This window comes from Malaclemys terrapin, chromosome 1 (assembly GCF_027887155.1).
Source record: "Malaclemys terrapin pileata isolate rMalTer1 chromosome 1, rMalTer1.hap1, whole genome shotgun sequence".
Taxonomy (NCBI): domain Eukaryota; kingdom Metazoa; phylum Chordata; order Testudines; family Emydidae; genus Malaclemys; species Malaclemys terrapin.
Window position 1 is genome coordinate 16,578,429 of NC_071505.1, and position 21,691 is coordinate 16,600,119.

The window sequence follows — 21,691 nt, forward strand, 5'->3', positions numbered from 1 at the left end:
GGCCGTTAGCCGCCTGGTCTGGCCCCGGAAGCACGAGGGAGAAATCTGACCCTGTCTCTGCGATTGGTCCTAACGGTAGCTTCGCCGGGGAGCAGATGCGGAATGTGATTGGCCGGGCGGGCGAGCGGCCCTGCAGGATTGGCGCGGGCGGCGTCGCGGTGCATTGTGGGAGGGGAACGCTGCGGCGGCGTGGAGCGAGGGGCTCATGGCGGCCATCGGAGTCCATTTGGGTTGCACCTGCGCCTGTGTGGCCGTGTATAAGGTGGGCCGCGCTGGGGGTGTGGTGAGGGGTCAGCAGGGCTTGGGGGCCCTCTCCCGGGCCAGCCGCTTGGGGGTGGGACGGTGGAGCCATCTCTGGTGCTGCTGTGGGGGGCGCCAGGGCCACTGTTGACAGACCCCCGTGGCCACGGTGCGTGTGGCACAGTCAGGGCCCCGGGCTGTTACGGGCCGGGATGACCAACCCCTGCACGTGACGGAGTCTCCCTCCCTTGGTGTCCTCGAGACGATGCTTTTCTGGTGTCAGTCAGTTGCTGTTAGCAGCAGAGCTGTTCAATGGGGGCATTTAACTGTTAACACTCGAGAGAGAGAGATCTTGGAGTCCTTGGGGATAGGTCTCTGAAACTATCCACTCAATGTGCACGCCAAAAAAAAAAAAGGCAAACAGAATGTTGGGACTCCTTAAGAGAGGAATAGATAATAAGACAGAAAATATCATATCGCCTCTATAAAAATCCATGGTATGCCCACATCTTGAATGCTGAATGCAGATGTGGCTGCCCCATCTAAAAAATGATATGTTGCAGGGATTGGCAACCTTTGGCACACGGCCCGCCAGCGTAAGCACCTTGGTGGGCCGAGCCAGTTTGTTTACCTGCCGCGTCCACAGGTTCGGCTGATTGAGGTTCCCACTGGCCGCAGTTTGCTGTCCCAGGCCAATGGGGGCTCTGGGAAGCGGCGCGGGCCGAGGGTTGTGTTGGCCACCGCTTCCCGCTGCCCCCATTGGCCTGGAGTGGTGTACGGCGGCCAGTGGGAGCTGCAATCGGCCGAACCTGTGGACGCAGCAGGTAAACAAACTGGCCCGGCCCGCCAGGGTGCTTACCCTGGCCGGCCGCGTGCTAAAGGTTGCCGATCCCTGGTATATTGGAATTAGAAAAGGTTCAGAAAGGGGTAACAAAAATGACTAGGCATATGGAATGGCTGCCATATGAAGAGAGATTAATAAGACTGGAACTTTTCAGTTTAGAACAGATGATAGGTCCATCAATGGCTATTAGCCAGGATGGGCAGGGATAGTGTCCCTTAGCCTCTGTTTGCCAGAAGCTGGGAATGGGCGACGGGATGGATCACTTGATGATTACCTGTTCTGTTCATTCCCTCTGGGGCACCTGGCATTGGCCACTGTCGGAAGACAGAATACTGGGCTAGATGGACCTTTGTTCTGACCCACTATGGCTGTTCTTATGTTCCCAGTAGAGGATCTCGCTCTGCAGGATGGAATGATGAAATACTAAACTCACTCATAGAGCACAGGTTTTTAATTGGCATCATTGGCTGTGTTTGGTAATAAATGTTGATGCTACATATTTCATTGCTAAGGTAGGAAGGTATGTTAATATTTCACTGAATGACTTCTCTCTACCTTTGGATGGTATATTTTGTTTTTAGGATGGCCGTGCAGATGTGGTTGCCAATGATGCAGGTGATAGAGTCACGCCAGCTGTTGTTGCATACTCAAAAAACGAAGAGGTAATTTTTCTTTTCGCTGTAGCAGTTTTCGGCAGAGAGGAATGTCCATTTTTCACTTCATAATTTCTTTTCCATTTTGCAGGTTGTTGGTTTGGCAGCAAAACAAAATAGAGTAAGAAATATTGCAAATACAGTAGTGAAAGTAAAGCAGATTCTTGGGAGAAGGTAAGTGAATAGATAGGAAAGAAAATATTTTATTTGAGGAGTGTGTGTGTGTATATTACAAATTGGGGATGTAAGTAGCAAATGGTTTATTTAACACATATCTGTACACCAGTCTTCTCACTAAAGCTGGTCTGCTAATAATATAAGATCTAAAGGTTAATCAATTTAATAATCTGGCTTTGATAAGAGAGGTCACTAGATCCCCAAAATTGTTTCTGGTAGTTTCCTTTCTTTAGTGAACTGTGGAATAAGAAGTTAGAGACTTTGAATATTCTTTGCCTGCATTTGTTTGCAGAATCAAACTGGAATAAGACTTTGCCCATAGGTAATCCTCACACTTCGTAACTTGCCCAAAATAATGGTGTGTTTGGCCTACTTGTCAACTGTAGTGAGGGCTCTTATTACCAAGACTTCTTTATTTGTATGCAGAAAACGTTACAAAGGTTAAAATATGCTGTAGTGCATTTACTGAATTATTACCTTGAATTTAAAGTAAACTACAAGTAAATCCACAAATTAACAAAGAACATCTTGTGAACTACAGTGAACACAAGAATCATCATCATTGCAAATTATCAAGGTTCTACTTTATTTGGTTTTAGTCCTGCCTAATAAAATACTCAACCTTGTAATTAGAGAGGTGACAAGTCAACAAGAAAGATTTGTAACAGATTAAAAACAAATTAAAATTCTTTATGGCAGGTTGAATGAGAGAATATACCTGTGTATAGTCTGATTTTTATTTTAGTTTCCTTCTGGTGTAGAATTTTAACAGTTAAACTTTCACTCATCTTTTAGAATAAGTTAATCAGTTTGTAACTGCTATGATTATTTACAATTGATATAACAAAAACGATATTGAAATATGGTCCTGAAATAAAAATCACGTTGAATGCAGAAGATATTGTTAATTGTTTAGATTGTATTTTTTATCCATGAGGCTAGCATTAAGTAAATAAGAAGTGACAAATATTTTTCCAGGGTGCACTTTCTTTTCCTTTTTTAAAATGTAATTTTAAAAATTACTTTGTCTGCACTCCGCACCTTTTAGCGACACAGCTGTGCCACTATAGCCATGCCGCTAAAAGGTGTGTAATGTAGCCGAGCAAAGCGCTCCTGACGACAAAGCACTGTTCACACCGGCGCTTTTCGTCGATAAAACTTTTGTCGTTCAGGGGTGTTGTGTGTTGGTTTATTTTTTTAAACACCCCTGAATGACAAAAGTTTTGCCGACAAAGTTCCAGTGTAGATAAAGCTTTAGAAAAGTTGTCCCTTTCCCTTGGGTTTTTCCATGACAAGGGTGGAGCCCCAGACCTGCTGTTTATTAATAGTAATTGCCACAGGAGTTTTGACTAAAATAAATAAAATACAAGTGGATCACATAGACTTGAGTGTCATAAGTTGAAAAAATAAACAACTAGATAGGTGGAACTACACATCCAATGCCACCTGCAAAACTATCACTCTTAATTTGTTTTGACAGCTCTGGTGACCCACAAGCTGAGAAATATATTGCAGAAAGCAAATGTCCAGTAAGTATGATCCAGTTTCTTTTTTTCTCCCTAGAGCTGAAAAAATCTGCATTGGTTCCATCATTTATTTTAGTATCGTAGACACCTCATTACAGTGTCTTAGTGATCAGACCCATATGGCACAACCTGAAGCTCTACAGGACACCACGTGTGATAGAAGCTTCTTTTTTAACGAGAGAGGTTTTGCTATATTCTGCTTCAAACCCTCTATTTGTCTCTCTCTTGTGAAGTTAGAGCCATCCATTATATGTGGGTTCTCCCTTGGGTAATATGTCTGAAGGAGAACTTCAGAGAGGGTGATTCTTTAATGCCGTCAAAGAGAATAGTAACTAGCTTTTAACAACATTATAAATAAATACAGAAAACGCTCAGCATAGGAAGCATGAAATTAAAAATGTTTATTACACAAGCAACCACATTACTGAATTTTAAGACCACATTATCCTTGCAACTGGAAAGCTTTGTTGCAAAGAAAGATTAAAAAAAACTTTATTAAATCAAGATACAGGCCTGATCTCTATCTCAGGAGCTCACAGGCATGGGGGAGCCTGAGTAACAGATCAATGATTGACTGTCCTGTATCCAGTCCTTGCCTCACCTCCTTCCTCCCAAAGGAGTGACAGCCGGCTTGTGTTAATCCTTGACCACCCATCTTGATAAATTCATGTAAATTGGGGCAAAAGCTAGATAATAGGGTCTCGAAGTCCTCCCTGTGTGCCTGGGAGAAATTATCTTAGGCAAACCTTCCCCAACATTTCCATGATGTTTGAGGTCCAAATCCTTAAGGGTTTTTGCCCTTGTGTTTAAATGTTATGTGCCATGGGCCTGGCTCCGTGATTCAGGCCTGGATAATGTAAGACATCTTTATGAGCCCCTCCTTGGTCAAATCTGTTGGGGAGCCTTCATATCATTTGAGCCAAATAAAAACATGAAAATGTTTCCCTGGTCTAATTTTCTTTTCTGGGAATGGAAACCAAATTAGACATAAACATTAATTTTCATTACAAACAAAATGAGTCTTACCATGTCACATGCACATATGTTGGCTTTATTCCTAGGTCACTGAGAAGAATGGAAAACTCCAGTATGAAATAGATAACAAACTTGTTTGCCCAGAAGAAGTTGCAAAACTCATATTCAGTAAAATGAAAGGTAAATAGGGAGTAAAACTTTAAAAGTTATCAATACCTTGGCTATATTAAGGCACTTTTTAAAAATAGTAATGTTTTAATCAACATGTTCTGCTTCTGTTTGTAAACAGAAACTGCTCAGTCTGCTTTGGGTTCCGATGTCAATGATGTGGTTATTACTGTACCGTTTGAGTTTGGAGAGAACCAGAAAAATGCCCTTGGGTAAGAAGAATGACTTCTCTTTTCACTTAGATGCAGGGGGATTGCTGATGGGTAGGGCCCTACCAAATTCATGGTCCATTTTGGTCAATGTTATGGTCCTAGGATTTTAAAAATCGTAAATGACGTGATTTCAGTTATTTAAATCTGAAATTTCACGGTGTTGTATTTGTAGGGATCCTGACCCAAAAGGGAGTTGGAGGAGCGGGGGGTATCATAAGGTTCACACACATAAGCAGTGGTGAGCTGGAGCCGGTTCGCGCAAACCGGTTGTTAATTTTGAAGCAGTTTTAGAACTGGTTGTTAAAAAGTGTTATGAAAACAAATGTTATAAAATTATCTTAAAACCGAATAATCTTAACCTTATAAAACGGTGTACAAAATAAACTTCAAGTGCAAAGAGACGCGAAATTCTAACCGTTAAAGAGCCGTTTCTACGACAGATAGGTCAAGAATTATGTTGCTGTGCACGTCTAATGTCCTCGCAGGCTGCAACTCGGTTGCATCCAAGTCCGTCCTGATGCGAGACAAACGTCTAGTTTATTATTTTATTAACAAGGGTCGCACTTGCCTAGTTTGTGCACTTGCTCAACTGTTTTCTGTACAATTCAATACAACCAGTGAGTCATAGTCGGTCTGTTTTTCTAGTGATATTTCAGTGCGTAATACTAACTGGACTGTTATTCAGAGATTAAAGTTTTCTATTCAATATTATTTACTCTTCATAATGAAACGCCAGAAAAGCATTAGTGATTGGTTTTCCAATAAAATGACAAAATCATTAGTCAGTAGTTCTAGTAGTGAAAATAATGATTTAAATACTGAAAATGCCGATGAAAATCATTTTGGTGATGAAAATATCTTTCCCCGCCCCTCTCAGGTTTTATCCCCTGGTGACTGTTGTGTTCCACTTGAAATGAAAATGACTTCAGTGCTGTTCCTCCTTTAGGTTTTTACATCACAAATCTGAGCATGACAATTGGCACTAAATAGCACCTTTTATGGGCGATTTTACCAGGGAGGTTAGATGCTGTATGAGCATGGAGACTGAACTCTTATCCCGCCATGCTAGGTTTGAGGCATGCTGGCAGGACAACACAGGGCCACTTGCTGTACCACTGTTTATTTTTGTAGGGGTTCTCTCTCCAGGGCTGTCACTCCTTTTTATATTACACAAGCATAAGTCATTTAAAAAAACCAAAGTATTTTACTATTATAAGTCGAAATGCTCCAGCTTTTAGATTTAAAAAAAAAAAATCAAATGCCAGATGTCTGTTAAAAATCCCTTTGGACAGTAAGCATTGTGAGTCTTAAACCAGTGAATGGTATTTAAGAGTCATTGAGCAAAGCGCTTCTGAGGTTTTTGTGTTACTCAGAACATTTCATACTCGCCAGTTAATCTGAGAAAGGTAAAATTAGTTCAATGGCTATTACAAGATGCATACTGGAGTGAGTCAAAATGACTTCTGTTTCAAGCATAAAGGTACTAGACTTTTACCTGGAAGAGATGAATTGTAGGCAGTTTGAGACATTGAATTTTCAAGAGGTGGATTTTTTTTTTTTTTTTTTAAAGCAATCAAGGTGATTTGGATCAGATATAAAACCAAACTTTCCTGCTATATCAGTGCTGAGAACAATTTAGGGGGATTTTTTTCTGGAATGTGATCATTTAGATTTTGTTCTGAAAGTCAAATAAAACACAGCCAATTTCACTTTGTTATATTTTGTCAGAGACTCTAATGCATTACAAAACATTTTTCCTTGACACTTCATATATACAATTAAGGCAGGGGACCCAGTAACAATTTGCATTATAGACAGGACTTTTAATAGTGTTCCTTCACTAGGCCAAAACCTTGAAAATATCATATAATATCCAGGTAACATGGCTCTGTGGTCTATGTGCATTGATGAGGCCTCAGTAATATGTACCATTACGGTAAGTGAAATGCAGACCTTTAGCTGTGGTGTGTCTTATCACAGGCAAGCAGCTGGAGCAGCTGGATTTAATGTTCTGAGATTAATTCATGAGCCATCTGCAGCTCTCTTGGCATATGGAATTGGACAAGATTCACCCACTGGGAAAAGGTAAAATGCTTTTATCTTATTTTTGTGTGTGCTTTTTAAAATAGATTTAAGTGTGGTTGCTTGGAAACTGGAGGTTTGATAAACAATAGTGGTGTGTAATTATTAAGGCTTTATTATGGCTATAAAAATGGGGAGACATCATTGTATTGACATAACAATAAATGCAAAAATCATAACTCTGCTAGGAAATGCCCAGGGTACACAATATTATAGTTAACATTAAAGTTTGTCATTGGAAATTTGAAAAGTTCTATAGCCTTCATTTTCAATCCAGATTTGTTTTTAAATAACCATAATTAAAAACCCATACTGTGCTACACTGGATATGGAGAAAAATATGTACAAAAATTAAGTCTTGCTCAGTAGTGAGCTGTGATTGGATTGATAAAAGACCATGATTACATAACTTGAAAATAAAAACCAAAATGTAAGTCCATTTGTTATGGAAGTCATGGCAATAGTAAACATATTACTGTTTTATTCAAGTTTTAAGTGAATATATGTAACTTCTATTACCTGAGTGTTCAGGTGCTGTACAAAATTAAAAAGTTGAGATCTGCCTAGGCGTCCATTTTCTATCCTGCTGTAAGTATAACTTGGGCTCGTAAAAGCAAGTAAATGTTAGTTCCCAGTTATGCTCTGTTTAGTCATAGGCGGCTTGCTATTGTAAGCGTGTTATCAACTATTCTGTTTCTTGGAGGAATACTGTAAAATAATAGCCATAGATATGATAGATGTATGTATTTCAGAACTTCCAATCAAATGTTATTGACAAACAATTTAAAAAACTTAATTTATATTGTGTATATGTTTAGTTAGAAAAAATGAGTATGAGGAAATGTATATATTTTACTGATCTAGTTTTCAGGTTTTGTTTTTTTGTTTTTTTTTTACCTGGCAGCAATGTGTTGGTTTTTAAGCTTGGAGGAACATCGCTCTCTGTGACAGTTATAGAAGTAAATAGTGGAATATATCGTGTTCTTGCCACAAACACAGATGATAGTATAGGTGGTGTCTGTTTCACAGAAGCTTTAGCACAACATTTAGCTTCTGAATTTCAGAGGTAAGTGGTGAATATTTTACAGCTACAGAAAAACATACATTGCTATTAATGTTAGGACTATCTTTTTTTTAAATTGTCTGCAATGCCCCGTTGTTGAAATAAGCTGTGTTGGAAGGGATGTTGCTCATTACTCTTGAGACAATACTGAATCAGTGGGCACCATGCTTCTGGATGTGCCATCTTCTACATAAGATGTAAAACCAATGTTCTCACCAATTATGGTCTTCCGGGTTGTAAATTAAGCTCTTCAGGGCAGGGACTGTCATTTGCTGTTTGTGAGGTGCCTTGCATGGTAGGAACCTCTACCTGGTTGAAGGTTCTAGGTCAGTGGTTCTCAAACTGTGTTGTACTGGTGACTCCTTTCACATAGCAAGCCTCTTAAGTGTGACACCCCCTTATAATTTAAAAACACTTTTAAATATATTTAACACTGTTAGAAATGCTGGAGGCAAAGTGGGGCTTGGGATGGGGGCTCACAGCTCACGACCCCCCCCCCCCATGTAATAACCTTGCGACCCCCCCCCCTGAGGGGTCCCAACGGCCAGTTTGAGAACCCCTGTTCTAGGTGCTACCACCATATAAATATTGACTAATAATCCCATGCACTTCAGCAGAAGTAAGATAGGGTGAATTGTAAGTTTCAGATGGATAACCTTCATTTTCGGAGTCAAACGGTTGTGCAGTGTTGCTGTAAGTGTAAGCTTTTTTTTTTTTTTTTTTTTGTTTTTTTTTAGCTGTCTCATTCCAGCTCTGGGCTGTTGGAGTGTTTTCGTTTTGGTTTTAAATAATGGCAGCTTTTATTAAGAAGTTGGTGAAGCAATTGCTATATATATTGTTCCTAATCACTTAGTCAAGTTTATAGAATGCTTTGAGATCTTTTGGATGAGGTTATCACAACTTCTGTTTAATGTTGTTCTGTTTCTTGAAACAACCCTGATGATTGAACTTTAAATTGATTAGCTTCAGGCATCTTCTTCCCATATTGCATTCATTTAGGTTAGGAGATTGTTCTGAGGAGAGACTGATGAAATCTCTACTTGTTAAAACACTAATTCCTGGCTTTCCCCAAACAGCACTGTAGAATGTATCCTTTGCTTGAATTTGAAACAGACCTTTTGCTTCGTACATTTTGAATGTCATTCAGTGTGGCATTACAAGAATAATTTACTGAAGAATGGGAAAAGGAGCCACTTTAATACTAACTTCTTGAAAGCATTAATGCTTAACGTATTATGTCTAAAACAGTTTCTCAGTCATTGTAAACACTTCTTTTTAATACAGATCTTATAAACATGATATAAGAGGAAATTCCAGAGCTATGATGAAGCTAATGAACAGCGCTGATGTTGCAAAGCACTCTTTGTCAACCTTGGGAAGTTCAAACTGTTTTGTAGACTCATTATATGATGGTCTGGATTTTGATTGTAATGTATCCAGGTAAGGGTGATCCTTTTCAAATTACTTTTGATATTTTTATTAGGATTGATTTCTAGGATTATATTTCAATTTTTGATTTTGGTGTGTGTGTGTGTGTGTGTGTGTGAAAATTGAATTTCGGCAGCGGGGGAGTACTGAAAATGAAAACGGGGTTTTTGATCGCTCATTCCTGCAATATCTAGAAGTCTCTGCTTATGTGAATAGTTCCGTTGGCTTTAGTGTCAGATGAGTAAAGGCTGCAAGAATTGGGCTCTGAGTACTAAGGAAGGCTTCTAGCATTGCACTGCAGGTTCTGACTGTTGACTTTTGAAAAGATCCCCCAGAATTTAGGCATACGTTTGGGAGCAGAATTTCACCTTTATTCCTTATGCACTATTTTCCAGACTTTTACTTGAAGGATGACTAGCCCTAATCTAGCATAATGACATAGCATCTAACTTTATTGAAGACGGGGCTTGAAAACCTTACCAGAGACCTACTGGCCAGAGCTAGATATCAAAGAAAAGTGCATAAGGAACCCTGATTAGTGAGAGGTGTAGGGAGCTGGGATTTGTACCAGATGTTCTGTTCCAAGACCATGCACAGAATAAGTTCTATCCTTTTTGCTGAGATGGGCAGAAACTTTCTCTCCCTTCACCCCTCCTCAGTTTTCTGATGTGAGAATGGATTGTTTATACTACTCTCCTCCCTGGAGGCTTGTGGGTGGGTGGGTGGGTTGGTTGGTTTTGGAGACGGATTGTCCTCCCCTGTGAATTCTGCTACTGCTCATTGCTTTCCCAGTTGGCAGTAGAAACAGAATAAAATGGGATGCTTGACAGTTTCTTAACTGAATAGCAGCAGTTCCATTTTGCTGCTGCAGCCTGTTGTGTGTGGTGTTTTGTTTTTACACACCCACCCACCCACCACCGCAGAGACAAAGGAGCAGTCTATCTGCAGATCTAAGAAACCACAGTCTGGATTGCTCTATGTCAGCATTATGGACTAATATTTTGTTTTAATGAAAGTGATTCATTGTATACCTTTCAACCACATGAAACTTCCCCAGTCACCTTTGATGAGCGGTATTCTCAAGCCCTGATTAAAGGTAGTAAAACATATTGGGGTCCACAGTCTACTTGCTTGTGAACATAAAGCGAGAAGTTGACAGTTCATTCTTAAGAACTCTTCTTTCTTTTATCTGCAGAGGTGAAACAATGCGTTTTACTGTTTCAGTGCGTCTTCAGATTAAAAATCAAAATTAGATTAAATTTTTCCACTTTGTCTCACCACCTTGTTGCACCCCACAACTTGCATATGGAAACTGTTTTCTGTGGACCACCTGTGGTACGTCTATATAGGAGGAAAAACTGGCTCTGTAATTCTCTACTGGTGTACTGCCACTGATGGAGTTTATAGCATGCAGGCACTTTCTCCACCACATTATCTCATCAGGATTAATGTGTATTGGTGAAACTTTGAGTGGGAAATCATCATGGGGTGTTTTTTTTTTTTTTTTTTTTTTTTTTTTGTATGTCTAAACTGCTGCATTTTTTCGGCTGTTCTTCACAAAAAACAAAATCAAAGTTGAATCCATCGCTTTCTTGGTATATTTGTGAAGCCATAATACTTCTGAGACTCTTTCACACCAGTACATTGCTCCTGCTGTTACTTAATCCTACCAGTTCATGGCTATGGAAACAGAGTATGCCGTGGAAAATATCTTTCTCTTCCATTTTAACTGCTGATTCTTCCAACGGGTGGGAGATTGTATTTGTTGTTTACTTAGCATTTTCTCTCTGTTTGTTAAACAGGGCCAGATTTGAACTGATTTGTTCTCCACTTTTTAATAAATGTGTAGAAGCAATTAAAAAACTCTTGCAACAAGTTGGATTTACAGCAGATGACATTAACAAGGTAACAATTAATCTTTATTCTCAGGATGCTTATGAACTCATTTGGAAGAACACCTGAGGAATATATTAACAAGGAATTAGCCAATAGCTGTTAATTTCTGGAGCTCAAAGTATATCATTGTATGTGAAGCATTTTCTGGCTGCTAAATGTCATGATAGTTAAAGGTACAATTTACCCTCTGCGTATGTGTAGCTCTTATTACTGCTGAGGGGTGTTGTGTTCACATTAAGGGAAGAACATATCACACACCAGACTTTGGGTTTATAAAAATTAAAGGATGACTAAAGCCTTATGGTTTAACTGCTCTTTTCATCTATGTAGCACATTGATAACAAATCCTTGATCAATTCAAGGAAACTAAAATCAGTTATGATTATTTTTAATGTTGTGTTTTATATGCCTACGCTGGGATAGGTACTGTACTAACCTTATCTAAAATGTTGTCTATCAAAAATCTTTTATACTTGGAGATTTATTATAACTAGTGATTTCATAGGTTTATTTTAGGTTTTTAAACATTCTTAAAACTTAAACCATGTACATCATGTAACTGAGGGCTAAGGGACTGTTCCAACACCCACTGAAGTCTGTGGAATTTTACATTTGTCTTCATCAGGAATTGGATTGTGCTCTAAATGTGTGAGAGGGGCTTTTTCGCATGTCTTTAAAGGAACTCCTGAGTTCTAGTTCATCTCTGAAATGTACTTTTTGATTGAGTAAATCACTTTACCTCTGCCTCACTAGCCCATTAAATTAGGTTGATACACCTCTACCCCGATATAACGCTGTCCTCGGGAGCCAAAAAATCTTACTGTGTTATAGGTGAAACCACATTATATCGAACATGCTTTGATCCGCCGGAGTGTGCAGCTTCCCCCCCTCCTCCCCCGGAGCGCTGCTTTACCGCATTATATCCGAATTCATGTTATATCGGGGTAGAGGTGTATTTACCCAAATCACAAAGGTATGAGCTGTTTAGCTAGAGTTAAAAGTGCTTTAAAGATGGAGAGGTATGTAAAGTACAAAGTAACTATGTAGTAGTAGTTAATTTTTTTATTTTCTTTTAGATTTGCACATTTATATTGTAACTCTGCTTGCAGAACCCAAGATAAATTACAGTAATATGGCAGAATAGTCGAGGCCAATAAGTCTTTCAGTTATTCAGCACAAAGGATACTACTACATGCCACTGGTATTTCCATAGTCCATGTTGCACATGTGACATCTGTTTAGTTTCAGTGATAGGATAGAGAAGGGATGGCATCTAAGATATTAAGTTCTGCAATAACTAACAGATCCTCTTAGCACAGTGAGAACTGATCCTTGAATGGGAACTGCAGGCAAAAGAATACATCAGGGTATCCCACAGGGGTTTGAAAGCTGTGACAAGCTCACTTAAAATGGTGCCTACAAGTCTGAACTGAGCGTAGTGTGTTTAAAAGAAATTTCTAACAAAAGGAAATGGTGAGTAGAGGAGTCAACACAAAACAAAGTGAAAATTGTAACATTAAATTTTTAAAAAGGAAACTAAATTCAGTGAATAAAAGTGGAATGTTAAGTGACGTGTCTTTTAAAAGTGAACATTTTTGATAAACGTTCTGCTTTTGGCTTGCAATAAACTCCTGAGCTCTGTTTTATGTAAATAGTTGGCTGTCATGATTTTTTGCTTCATTTCCAGGTCAGGTTGGCCTCAGCTAAGACACTGTTATATGGGGGGGGGATGGATTTAAAGGGTTCTTAAAGGGTTCTTTAACAACGTTTTTTTTTTTAATTTTTTCTTTATGGAATGCTGTTTTTTTTGCTAGCTGACTGATATAAGGATGCCTTCTCCAGAAATGATTTCATGCTAGCATTTGTCTTAGACAGCTTGCAAAGGTCCAGAGGTCAGGCAAAAATAATGTGTTTTTAATTGTAGCATTTCTGTGTGTTTTTTATACAATGGGCCATAGAGCATTAAACATTATAGAGCAATTTAACCTTCCACAATGTAGCTGTATGTTCACTTACATTCTGTAAAAGTTCTGAAGTCACTAAGGAATAATATTTTCTAGGTAGTTCTGTGTGGTGGGTCTGCTCGAATCCCAAAGCTACAACAGCTGATTAAAGACCTTTTTCCAGCTGTGGAGTTGCTGAATTCTATCACACCAGATGAGGTCATTCCCATTGGGGCAGCCACAGAAGCAGGGATCTTAGTAGGGAAAGAGAACCTCTCATTAGAGGAGGAGGCACTATCTATTGAGTGTTCTGCCAAAGATATTCTAGTTAAGGTAAGTCTCAGTTTAATATTGAAACTTTTTTACTCCACTAATGCAAAAATGGATCATTGTTGGTGGTGACTCACTTGGAAATGTCATATTCATTGATTTACAGTGGTGGTAGTCTCCAATAACCATTCTAGCACTAGCAATTACATTGCAACTTCCTACCTAATAAATCAACATGTGGGGCCTGATCCATAGCCTATCAAAATCCATAGATATACTCCTATTGATTTCATTGGACTTTGGATCAAATCCTTCCTACGCTATAATAGCTGAATTTACCATTCCGTGTGCAGTGTTTTTTATAGCTGCAATAGGAAATGCTGCAGACACTACCATGCTGCAGGATTGGCCTTTATTGTGAGTATTAATGCTCATTTATACTTTTAAGCAGTGACCACTGTATGTAGCCATCTGATAATTAAAAATCAGTTTTCACTAGCTTAATTACCATTGAGTAGAGCTGAATAAAACTATAGACTAATGTCTTTAAATTTGAACCCCTTCTGTAAAGTTCAGAGATTAGATATGTCATGCAAACTTTTCTTGTTTGTTAGGGTGTAGATGAATCGGGGACTAACAAATTCACAGTGCTGTTTCCATCGGGAACTCCCTTGCCAGCACGAAGGCAGCACACGCTACTTGCACCGGGAAATAATTCCTCTGTATGTCTTGAACTGTATGAGTCTCTAGGGAAAAGTCCTGCAAAAGAGGAAGGCAAATTTGCACAGGTGAGTACATACAAGAAGTTAATATAAAATTGTTGCTGTGAATTATTTGGAAATTCAGTGGATGTACAAGAACAGACTTTTTGTTGGGAGGAGTGGTAGTCCCTACACCAGTCTCACTAGAAATTGCCTTTAAATCATTCCCATAAACAGATCATACTGAGTTTCCAAGCAAAGTATTTTTTTTTTTTTAAAGGAATTCTACCGTTACCTAGCACCTTTATCATGCTGAAGAATCCTGCAAGTGCTTTGTAAGCTGTTTATATATGAGCACTGCTGAAATGCAGCAAGCAACCAGCCCAGCGACTTACTTCACAATGGTAAATTAGGAGAGAACTTTTTTGGCCAGGAATGGTGGGATCTATTCAAGTCCACCTAGATTGTATAGGATCTTAGTTTCAAATACTGCTTTGAAAAACAAAGACAGTACGCTGCATGGTACTCAATACTTCTGATTTAGAGAAGTTAAAAATCAGTCAGGTACATCTAATACTCCCTGGATGAGTAGTGGCGAGGATTCAGTGTTAGCTTAGTGGATAGAGCACTTGGCTGCAAATCAACAGAATCCCTGAAGAAATGCCTCCTCCTAAAAGCACACTTTAGTTGGTCTGCAGTCTGCACAGTGCTGATCACCCCTAGCTGGAGGTACTTTCATACCACTTAGTAGACAAAAACAAAAGTTTGCCATAACTCGAGGTTTTGAGGATGGGAATGGGAGTATTCTGAAGTTTGCATAGTGAGTATTTTAGGACCTGATCAAGAGGTGGTGAGCATGCTCAACTGATACTGAAGTTAATGGGAGTTGAAGGTGCACTGCCCCTTTCGGGATCAGACCTTGCATAGTCTTTCCCATTTCAAGGAGCTACCTCAACGAAGGGTAGAGCCCTTCCTGTATGGATCTCTCTTGCACATACATATGGACTTACTGTTTTGCAACCTACCTTGTATCCTAAATTACCAGTAATAAATTCTGAACAGAATAAATAATATTCAGCTTAATTACAGCATGTACAATTTTGATTATTTTTGGAAAATGCAGTACTTGTGATTCTGTCACCTCCATTTAGGAGAGTTAGAATCACAGAAATGTAGGATTGGAAGGGACCTCAGTAGGTCATCTAGTCCAGTCTTGCATCTGAAGAAGTGAGGTTCTTACCCACGAAAGCTTATGCTCCCAATACTTCTGTTAGTCTCAAAGGTGCCACAGGACTCTCTGTTGCTTTTTACAGATTCAGACTAACACGGCTACCCCTCTGATACTAGTCCAGTCCCTTGTTTATCTGACCCAGGGGTCGGCAACCTTTCAGAAGTGGTGTGCCGAGTCTTCATTTATTTGCTCTAATTTAAGGTTTCGAGTGCCAGTAATACATTTTAACGTTTTTAGAAGGTCTCTTTCTATAAGTCTATAATATATAACTAAACTATTGTTGTATGTAAAGTAACTAAGGTTTTTAAAACGTTTAAGAAGCTTCATTTAAAATTAAATTAAAATGCAGAGCCCTCCAGACCAGTGGCCAAGACCCGGGCAATGGTGAGTGCCACTGAAAATCAGCTCGCGTGCCGCCTTTGGCACGCGTGCCATAGGTTGCCTACCCCTGATCTAACCTGTTCATAAAACCTCCGGTGACAGAGATTCTACAACCTCCCTAGGTAATATGTTCCAGTGCTTAAATGTCCTTAGTTAGGAAGTTTTTCTTAATGTGTAAGATAAATCTCCCTTGCTGCAAATTAAGTCCATTACTACTACTCCTTATCCAGAGAACAGAACAACAATTTATCACCATTTTCTAACCTACTTGAAGACTTATGCGCGCCCCCCCCCCCCCCCCCCCCCCCCCCCAGTCTTCTCTTCTCCAGACTAAACAAACCCATTCTTTTTTTTCAAACTTTCCTTATAGGTCATGGGTTTTCCTTTGTTTTTGTTTTTTTGAAAACTTCAAACAAACAAACAAGTCATTTTTATTGCTTTCCTCTGGACTTTGTCCACATCTTTCCTGAAGTGTGGTGCCCAGAACTGGACACAGTTCTCCAGGTGAGGCCTTATCAGTGCTGAGTAGAGTGGAAGAATTACTTCTCGTGTCTTGCATACAACACTCCTTCTTCTAATACAACACAGAATGATGTTCTCTTTTTTAGCAAAAGTATACATTGTTGATTCATCTTTAGTTTGTGATCCACTGTAACCCCCAGATCCTTTTCTGCAGTACTCCTTCCTAGGCAGTCCTTTCCCATTTTGTATTTGGATTGATTATTCCGTCCTGAGTGTAGTATTTTGTATTTGTCTTTACTGAATTTTATCAGACTATTTTCCAATTTGACAGCTGAGTTTAGGTTCTTGTTTTAAAATTCTAGACTTTCGAGAGACGGCAGCAGAATAGGCAAGTGGGCAGTGGCCTAGAAAGTTAGAGCAAGGGATTTCATTCCTAACGACTAATGTATTTCTGGAATTTGCACACTAGGTCTGTTCATGGGCTTGGCTTACTTTGTATCAATGCATATAATCAACTTTAGCCTTTGTTTTTTTTTTAATTTTTTTAACAGATTGTACTCCAGGATTTAGATAAAAAGGAAGGCGGTCTTCATGACATATTAACTGTTCTCACTATGAAAAGGTACCAGAAATCCAAAATATTTCCTTGTCTGTGCGTTAACTCACTGAGTGCCTATGAAAACTACATTTGAGAGAAACAGACTTTTTTTTCTGTTGCTGAACTTCATCTGAGAATTGATTATATTTATTTTCTCTCTAAGAAAGAGCAGCAGTTAATTATTCATGGGGCTCTTGCAACAAGGGAATGAATTTGTGGGGAATCTTTGGTTTATCTTTTTCTGCCTTCCCCAAAAGCAATGTTAAAGTTGATTCTTGATATCCCTAAATAAAATTTTCATACGTGCTATATTGAGATATATTTTCAAGACTTCTTGTGTATAATATGTAAATATTTATTTCTCTCTTGCTTAGGGATGGATCCTTACATGTTACTTGCACAGATCAAGACACAGGAAAATGTGAAGTCATCACTGTTGAAGTGGCATCATAATTTCATTTGAAAGGAGACTTTTTTTGTTGGCTTGTTTCCCTAATGGTTGGATGTGTGTTTGTTTTAAATATATTTAATGAGCCATTGCAGACTGGAATAAATTAGATAACAGCATTTCAGCACCAAATCTTTTATTTATTTTGAGACGTAGACCCTTTTGGAACTGTTGATACATCAGTCATAAACAGCCAACCAGTGAACAAGCAAAAATCAGTCACCTATTTGTAGATGGGTCTTTAAAGTTTGTACCAAGTTGTACCAAAACGTGAGTAATGAAACTGCTTCTAAAGACTGGCAAGGTGTGATCCCTTTTGGAGTGGGGAGTCCTGAGTGAAGGTTTCACTGTTCAAGCTAATGTCAAATGGCTTTGTGATCACTACGTGAAAAACCTGTATGAGGGAAGACATTTGTGTGTATTTGTTTACTTATGGAATAGCAATAAAATATGGTTTTATATACAAGTTGATGTCCACTGTATTTAATGGCATGGATGCAGACAGATTTCTCACACCTAATACAGTAAATTCAGAGTACTGCTTGGTTTATGGTGGATAGAAACTTTGATGTGTTTTGCTGCTTAAAGAGTACAGTAGGTATAATAATTGAGTTACCCAGACAAGTGCAATTTTTACAGTACTTGGGATCCAAGTTTAGAGAGGCTGAGCACCAGCAATTTTCAATGATACCAGTTCACATTGATTTCAGATCAGTACCAATTCAATTCAAGTAGGAGAAATGTTAAATGTTTAAAGCAGGGGTCGGCAACCTTTCAGAAGCGGTGTGCTGAGTCTTCATTTATTCACTCCGATTTAAGGTTCCGCGTGCCAGTAATACATTAACGTTTTTAGAAGGTCTCTTTCTATAAGTCTATAATATAGAACTAAACTATTGTTGTATGTAAAGTAACTAACATTTTTAAAATATTTGAGAAGCTTAATTTAAAATTAAATTAAAATGCAGAGCCCCCCGGACCAGTGGCCAAGACCCGGGCAACGTGAGTGCCACTGAAAATCCGCTCGTGTGCCGCCTTTGGCACGCGTGCCATAGGTTGCCTGCCCCTGGTTTAAAGTTATAACCCTGATTGATGCAGTAGTACTTCACCTTGACAATAAAGGACCACAAATAATGATGTAGAGGAAGGATGATCTAGTGCTTAAGGTGCTAGTATAAGACTTGAGACCCACACTCAATTCCCTGCTTTGTCACAGACTTCCCATCTGTCCATAGGTAAGTCACTGAAACTCACTGATGCGTTGCCATCTGTAAAACAGGGATAACTGTCACGGATACACAGGATCAGTACTATGTCCACAGCTATGGAAGAGTCTCTAGGAGGAACCCCTTCAGTGTGCCAGATCCCCAAGGGATCTTCCTCTTCCTCCAGGGTAGATCATGCTACATTACTGCCTCCTTGACTGAACCTCTGGGTATTTTTGCATACCTCAAAACTTTTTCCTATAAACCTCAGGTGTCAATTCAAACGTAAGCAGTAGAGCCTTTTTTGCACTGTTCAGAGTCCCCAGTATCAACTCATCTATCTGGCTGTATGCCTCTAAAGCTTTGGGATTGAGGGGGTGAGACAGCGGAGCTAGTCCACAGGGTCAACCAGATATAAATTGCAAGTCTTTTTAAACCCCGTGAGGTAGGCATCTATGTCCACCCCTTTCTTAAACTGGGGCAACAATTTGGTATCTAGGCTTCCTGCGGGAATTAGCATTGCAGGGTCTTTCTCCTCTTATCCCTCTATAGGTCCTGTTGCAACTCTGCTACTCCATATTCAGTTCATGGTTTCTCTGCTTCCCTTGGTGCTTTTGCTGATTCCCATGGTCAGGTTGTTCCTTCTCGGTCTGCTAGCTCCTTTGCTCTCAGCTTCAACTCCCACCACTTCAAATCTGTCAGTGGGAAACCTGGCCGTGAGGACACCCTGCTGGAAGGGGAAGCGGGTCTTGAGGATGCTATGCTGCTGCCTCTGTCACTCGGATCCTCTTGGAACCAGGGCTGACAGTGTACTTGTGGCATGAGGGTGGTGGTCCTGGGTTTGGTGGCTTCCAAGCCAGACTATTCCATTTGGGGAGTGTGAAGGTCAGGCCTCTGGTCTTAACTCTCATGCCCCAGTGTATCCAATTCACAGGGTGTACACAGAGCAGACCCTGGGGCGTAATCACTTTATCATCCCCATAAGAGGTGTTTGGGAAAAGGGTCTGGGGTACCGGGGACACAGATGCTGAGGTGATACTGGCAAGGCCCAAAGTGGTGGTCCCAGATCCGTTTGTGCCCAATGAATAATCATGAGGGGGAGGTTGGACCCTCAGTTAAGGTGCCTATAGAGAGGATGTACCTGTAATAGGGTGCACACAGACTGGGATATAGGACCTGCAAAGGTGCTCATGGGAAATGATCTGGATGACTGGCCAGATGGTGCCAGAATGGCTTGGTCCTTAGGAGCCAGAAGCACAGAGTTACCACCCTGCCCAGACCCAGAGTTGTAGACTACCAAGCTTGGGGCTAGCAAACGTCTGACTGAAGAAAGTGTGCTCCTTGGGACAGGGCTGCATTGGGCAAAGCCAGAGGGTTTGTGACTTCAGTCCCTGCCAGCAAGGAGGGACAGTCATACTCCCTGCCCTAGCAGCTGAATTTCAGGCAGGCCTGCAGGAGGATATCCCCCCCATCCTCCCTTAGAGAAGCTGAGGGCCATGGCAGGCTGCAGTGCTGCATACTCTCTTAAGGCTGACTGCAGGGTAAGATTCCTGTGGGAGAAGCGATTCCTGTATAGGGAATGGGTTCCTCCCCAGGACTGAGTCTTGGGTCATCAGGAGGTAGTTGGTGGTTCCTCAGAGGTACCGTCCGAGGCTATCATAGCTGGCCCATGATGTCCCTCTCTCAGGATATCAGGGGATCCAGTGCACCAGGCAAAAACTGCTGCAGAACTTACTGGCCCAGACTTTTGCTGCAGTCAAGCAGTACTGTAAGTTCTATGATCCCTGTCGGAGGGTAGGAGTAAGTGTAAAGCAGCCCTGAGACCACTGCCAATCATAGAGGGAACCCTTCCAGAAGCTAGCGATGGACATTGTGGGGCCCTGTAGCAAGGCAATCTGGTCAGGGAAGAAATACAGTCTGGTGGTGGTAGACTTTCCACTTGCTAACTTAAGGCAGTGGCTCTGTCCGCTGGCAATGCAGATGCACGGCTGACCATTGTCAGCAGAGAAGGACTCACCAGCGAGGTCCTTACAGACCTGGGGCTAATTTCATGTCAGACCTTCTGCAGTGCTTGTAGGAGAAATGTGGGGTCCGGCACACCTATGTCTCTGCACATCACCCTCAGACAAATGGGCTGCTGGAAAGGTTTAATGGGGCCCAAAAGATGATGTTGAGGACTTTTGTGGACCAGCATCCACAGGACAGGGACAAATGCTTAACCTACCTGCTGCTTGCTTATGGGAAAATGCCCCATTAATCTTCTTCTCTTTTCAATTGCTGTATGGGAGACGAGTGAGGGGATGCCCTGGACTTGCAGAGGGTGAAGTGGAAGGGGAAAATCTCCCTCTATGGAAAAATCAGTGGTGGAGTATGTGCTGTCCTTTTGAGAGAGGCTCCCTGAACTCCTGGGTTTTGCCAGAGAGAGTGTAGCCAGGGCCCAAGGGAAACAGAGGGTCTGGTATGACCACTCTGTGCATACCTGCCAGGGCCGGCTCCAGGGTTTTGGCCGCCCCAAGCAGACAAAAAAAAAAAAAAGCCGTGATCACAATCTGTGGCAGGAATTCGGCAGGAGGTCCTTCGCTCCGAGCAGGAGTGAGGGACTGGCCACCGAAAGCTGGACGTGCCGCCCCTCTCCGGAGTGGCCGCCCCAAGCCCCTGCTTGCCAGGCTGGTGCCTAGAGCCGGCCCTGATACCTGCTCATCTGGCACAAAGACCAGATGATGGTTCTCATCCATTTGTGATGGGCCTTCTAAGTCATCAAACCATTTAATGAAGTGAATTATGTGGTGGAACTGTCTGCCCTGGCTTACAGCCATCAAGTGGATCGTGTCAATAGGATGAAACCATACATTGACAGGGAGAAATTGGTGCTGGCAGTGGGAGAACAAGGAATATCCCTTGGTGGCTTTTATGCCTGAGATGGGATCCAGCCCTTCTCTAGAATCGATTCCAGCAGGCCTGGGCTCACTAACCTAGCTGTCTAGCAGGCGGAGACAGGAGCCCAATCTCCATCAGATGTTCCCCTTTCAGAGTCACTGGTTAAAGTGACCTGGTCAGAACAGTCTCAAAGAGTGAAGAGATGAGACAGTGGGAATTTTCATTAATTTTTATCAAGCCTATATGTGCATCAGTTTCCCCTATATTTTGAATGGCTTCTCAGTGGAGGAAAAAAGACTGTTTGCTCTCAGAGC

The 21,691-nt window shown here is 40.9% G+C and overlaps 1 protein-coding gene across 1 annotated transcript; it reads left to right on the forward strand.

Moving 5' to 3' along the window:
- The first annotated feature begins 177 nt into the window (after positions 1–177).
- Positions 178–17,764, forward strand: HSPA14 (heat shock protein family A (Hsp70) member 14). Its single transcript, XM_054016900.1, has 14 exons — positions 178–262; positions 1,666–1,746; positions 1,829–1,911; positions 3,395–3,443; positions 4,502–4,595; positions 4,705–4,795; positions 6,776–6,880; positions 7,782–7,943; positions 9,225–9,380; positions 11,171–11,273; positions 13,325–13,540; positions 14,092–14,265; positions 16,804–16,874; positions 17,225–17,764. Exons 1-14 carry the CDS (start codon positions 206–208, stop codon positions 17,301–17,303), a joined length of 1,521 nt encoding a protein of 506 aa, XP_053872875.1. The 5' UTR covers positions 178–205; the 3' UTR covers positions 17,304–17,764.
- The last annotated feature ends 3,927 nt before the right edge of the window (positions 17,765–21,691 follow it).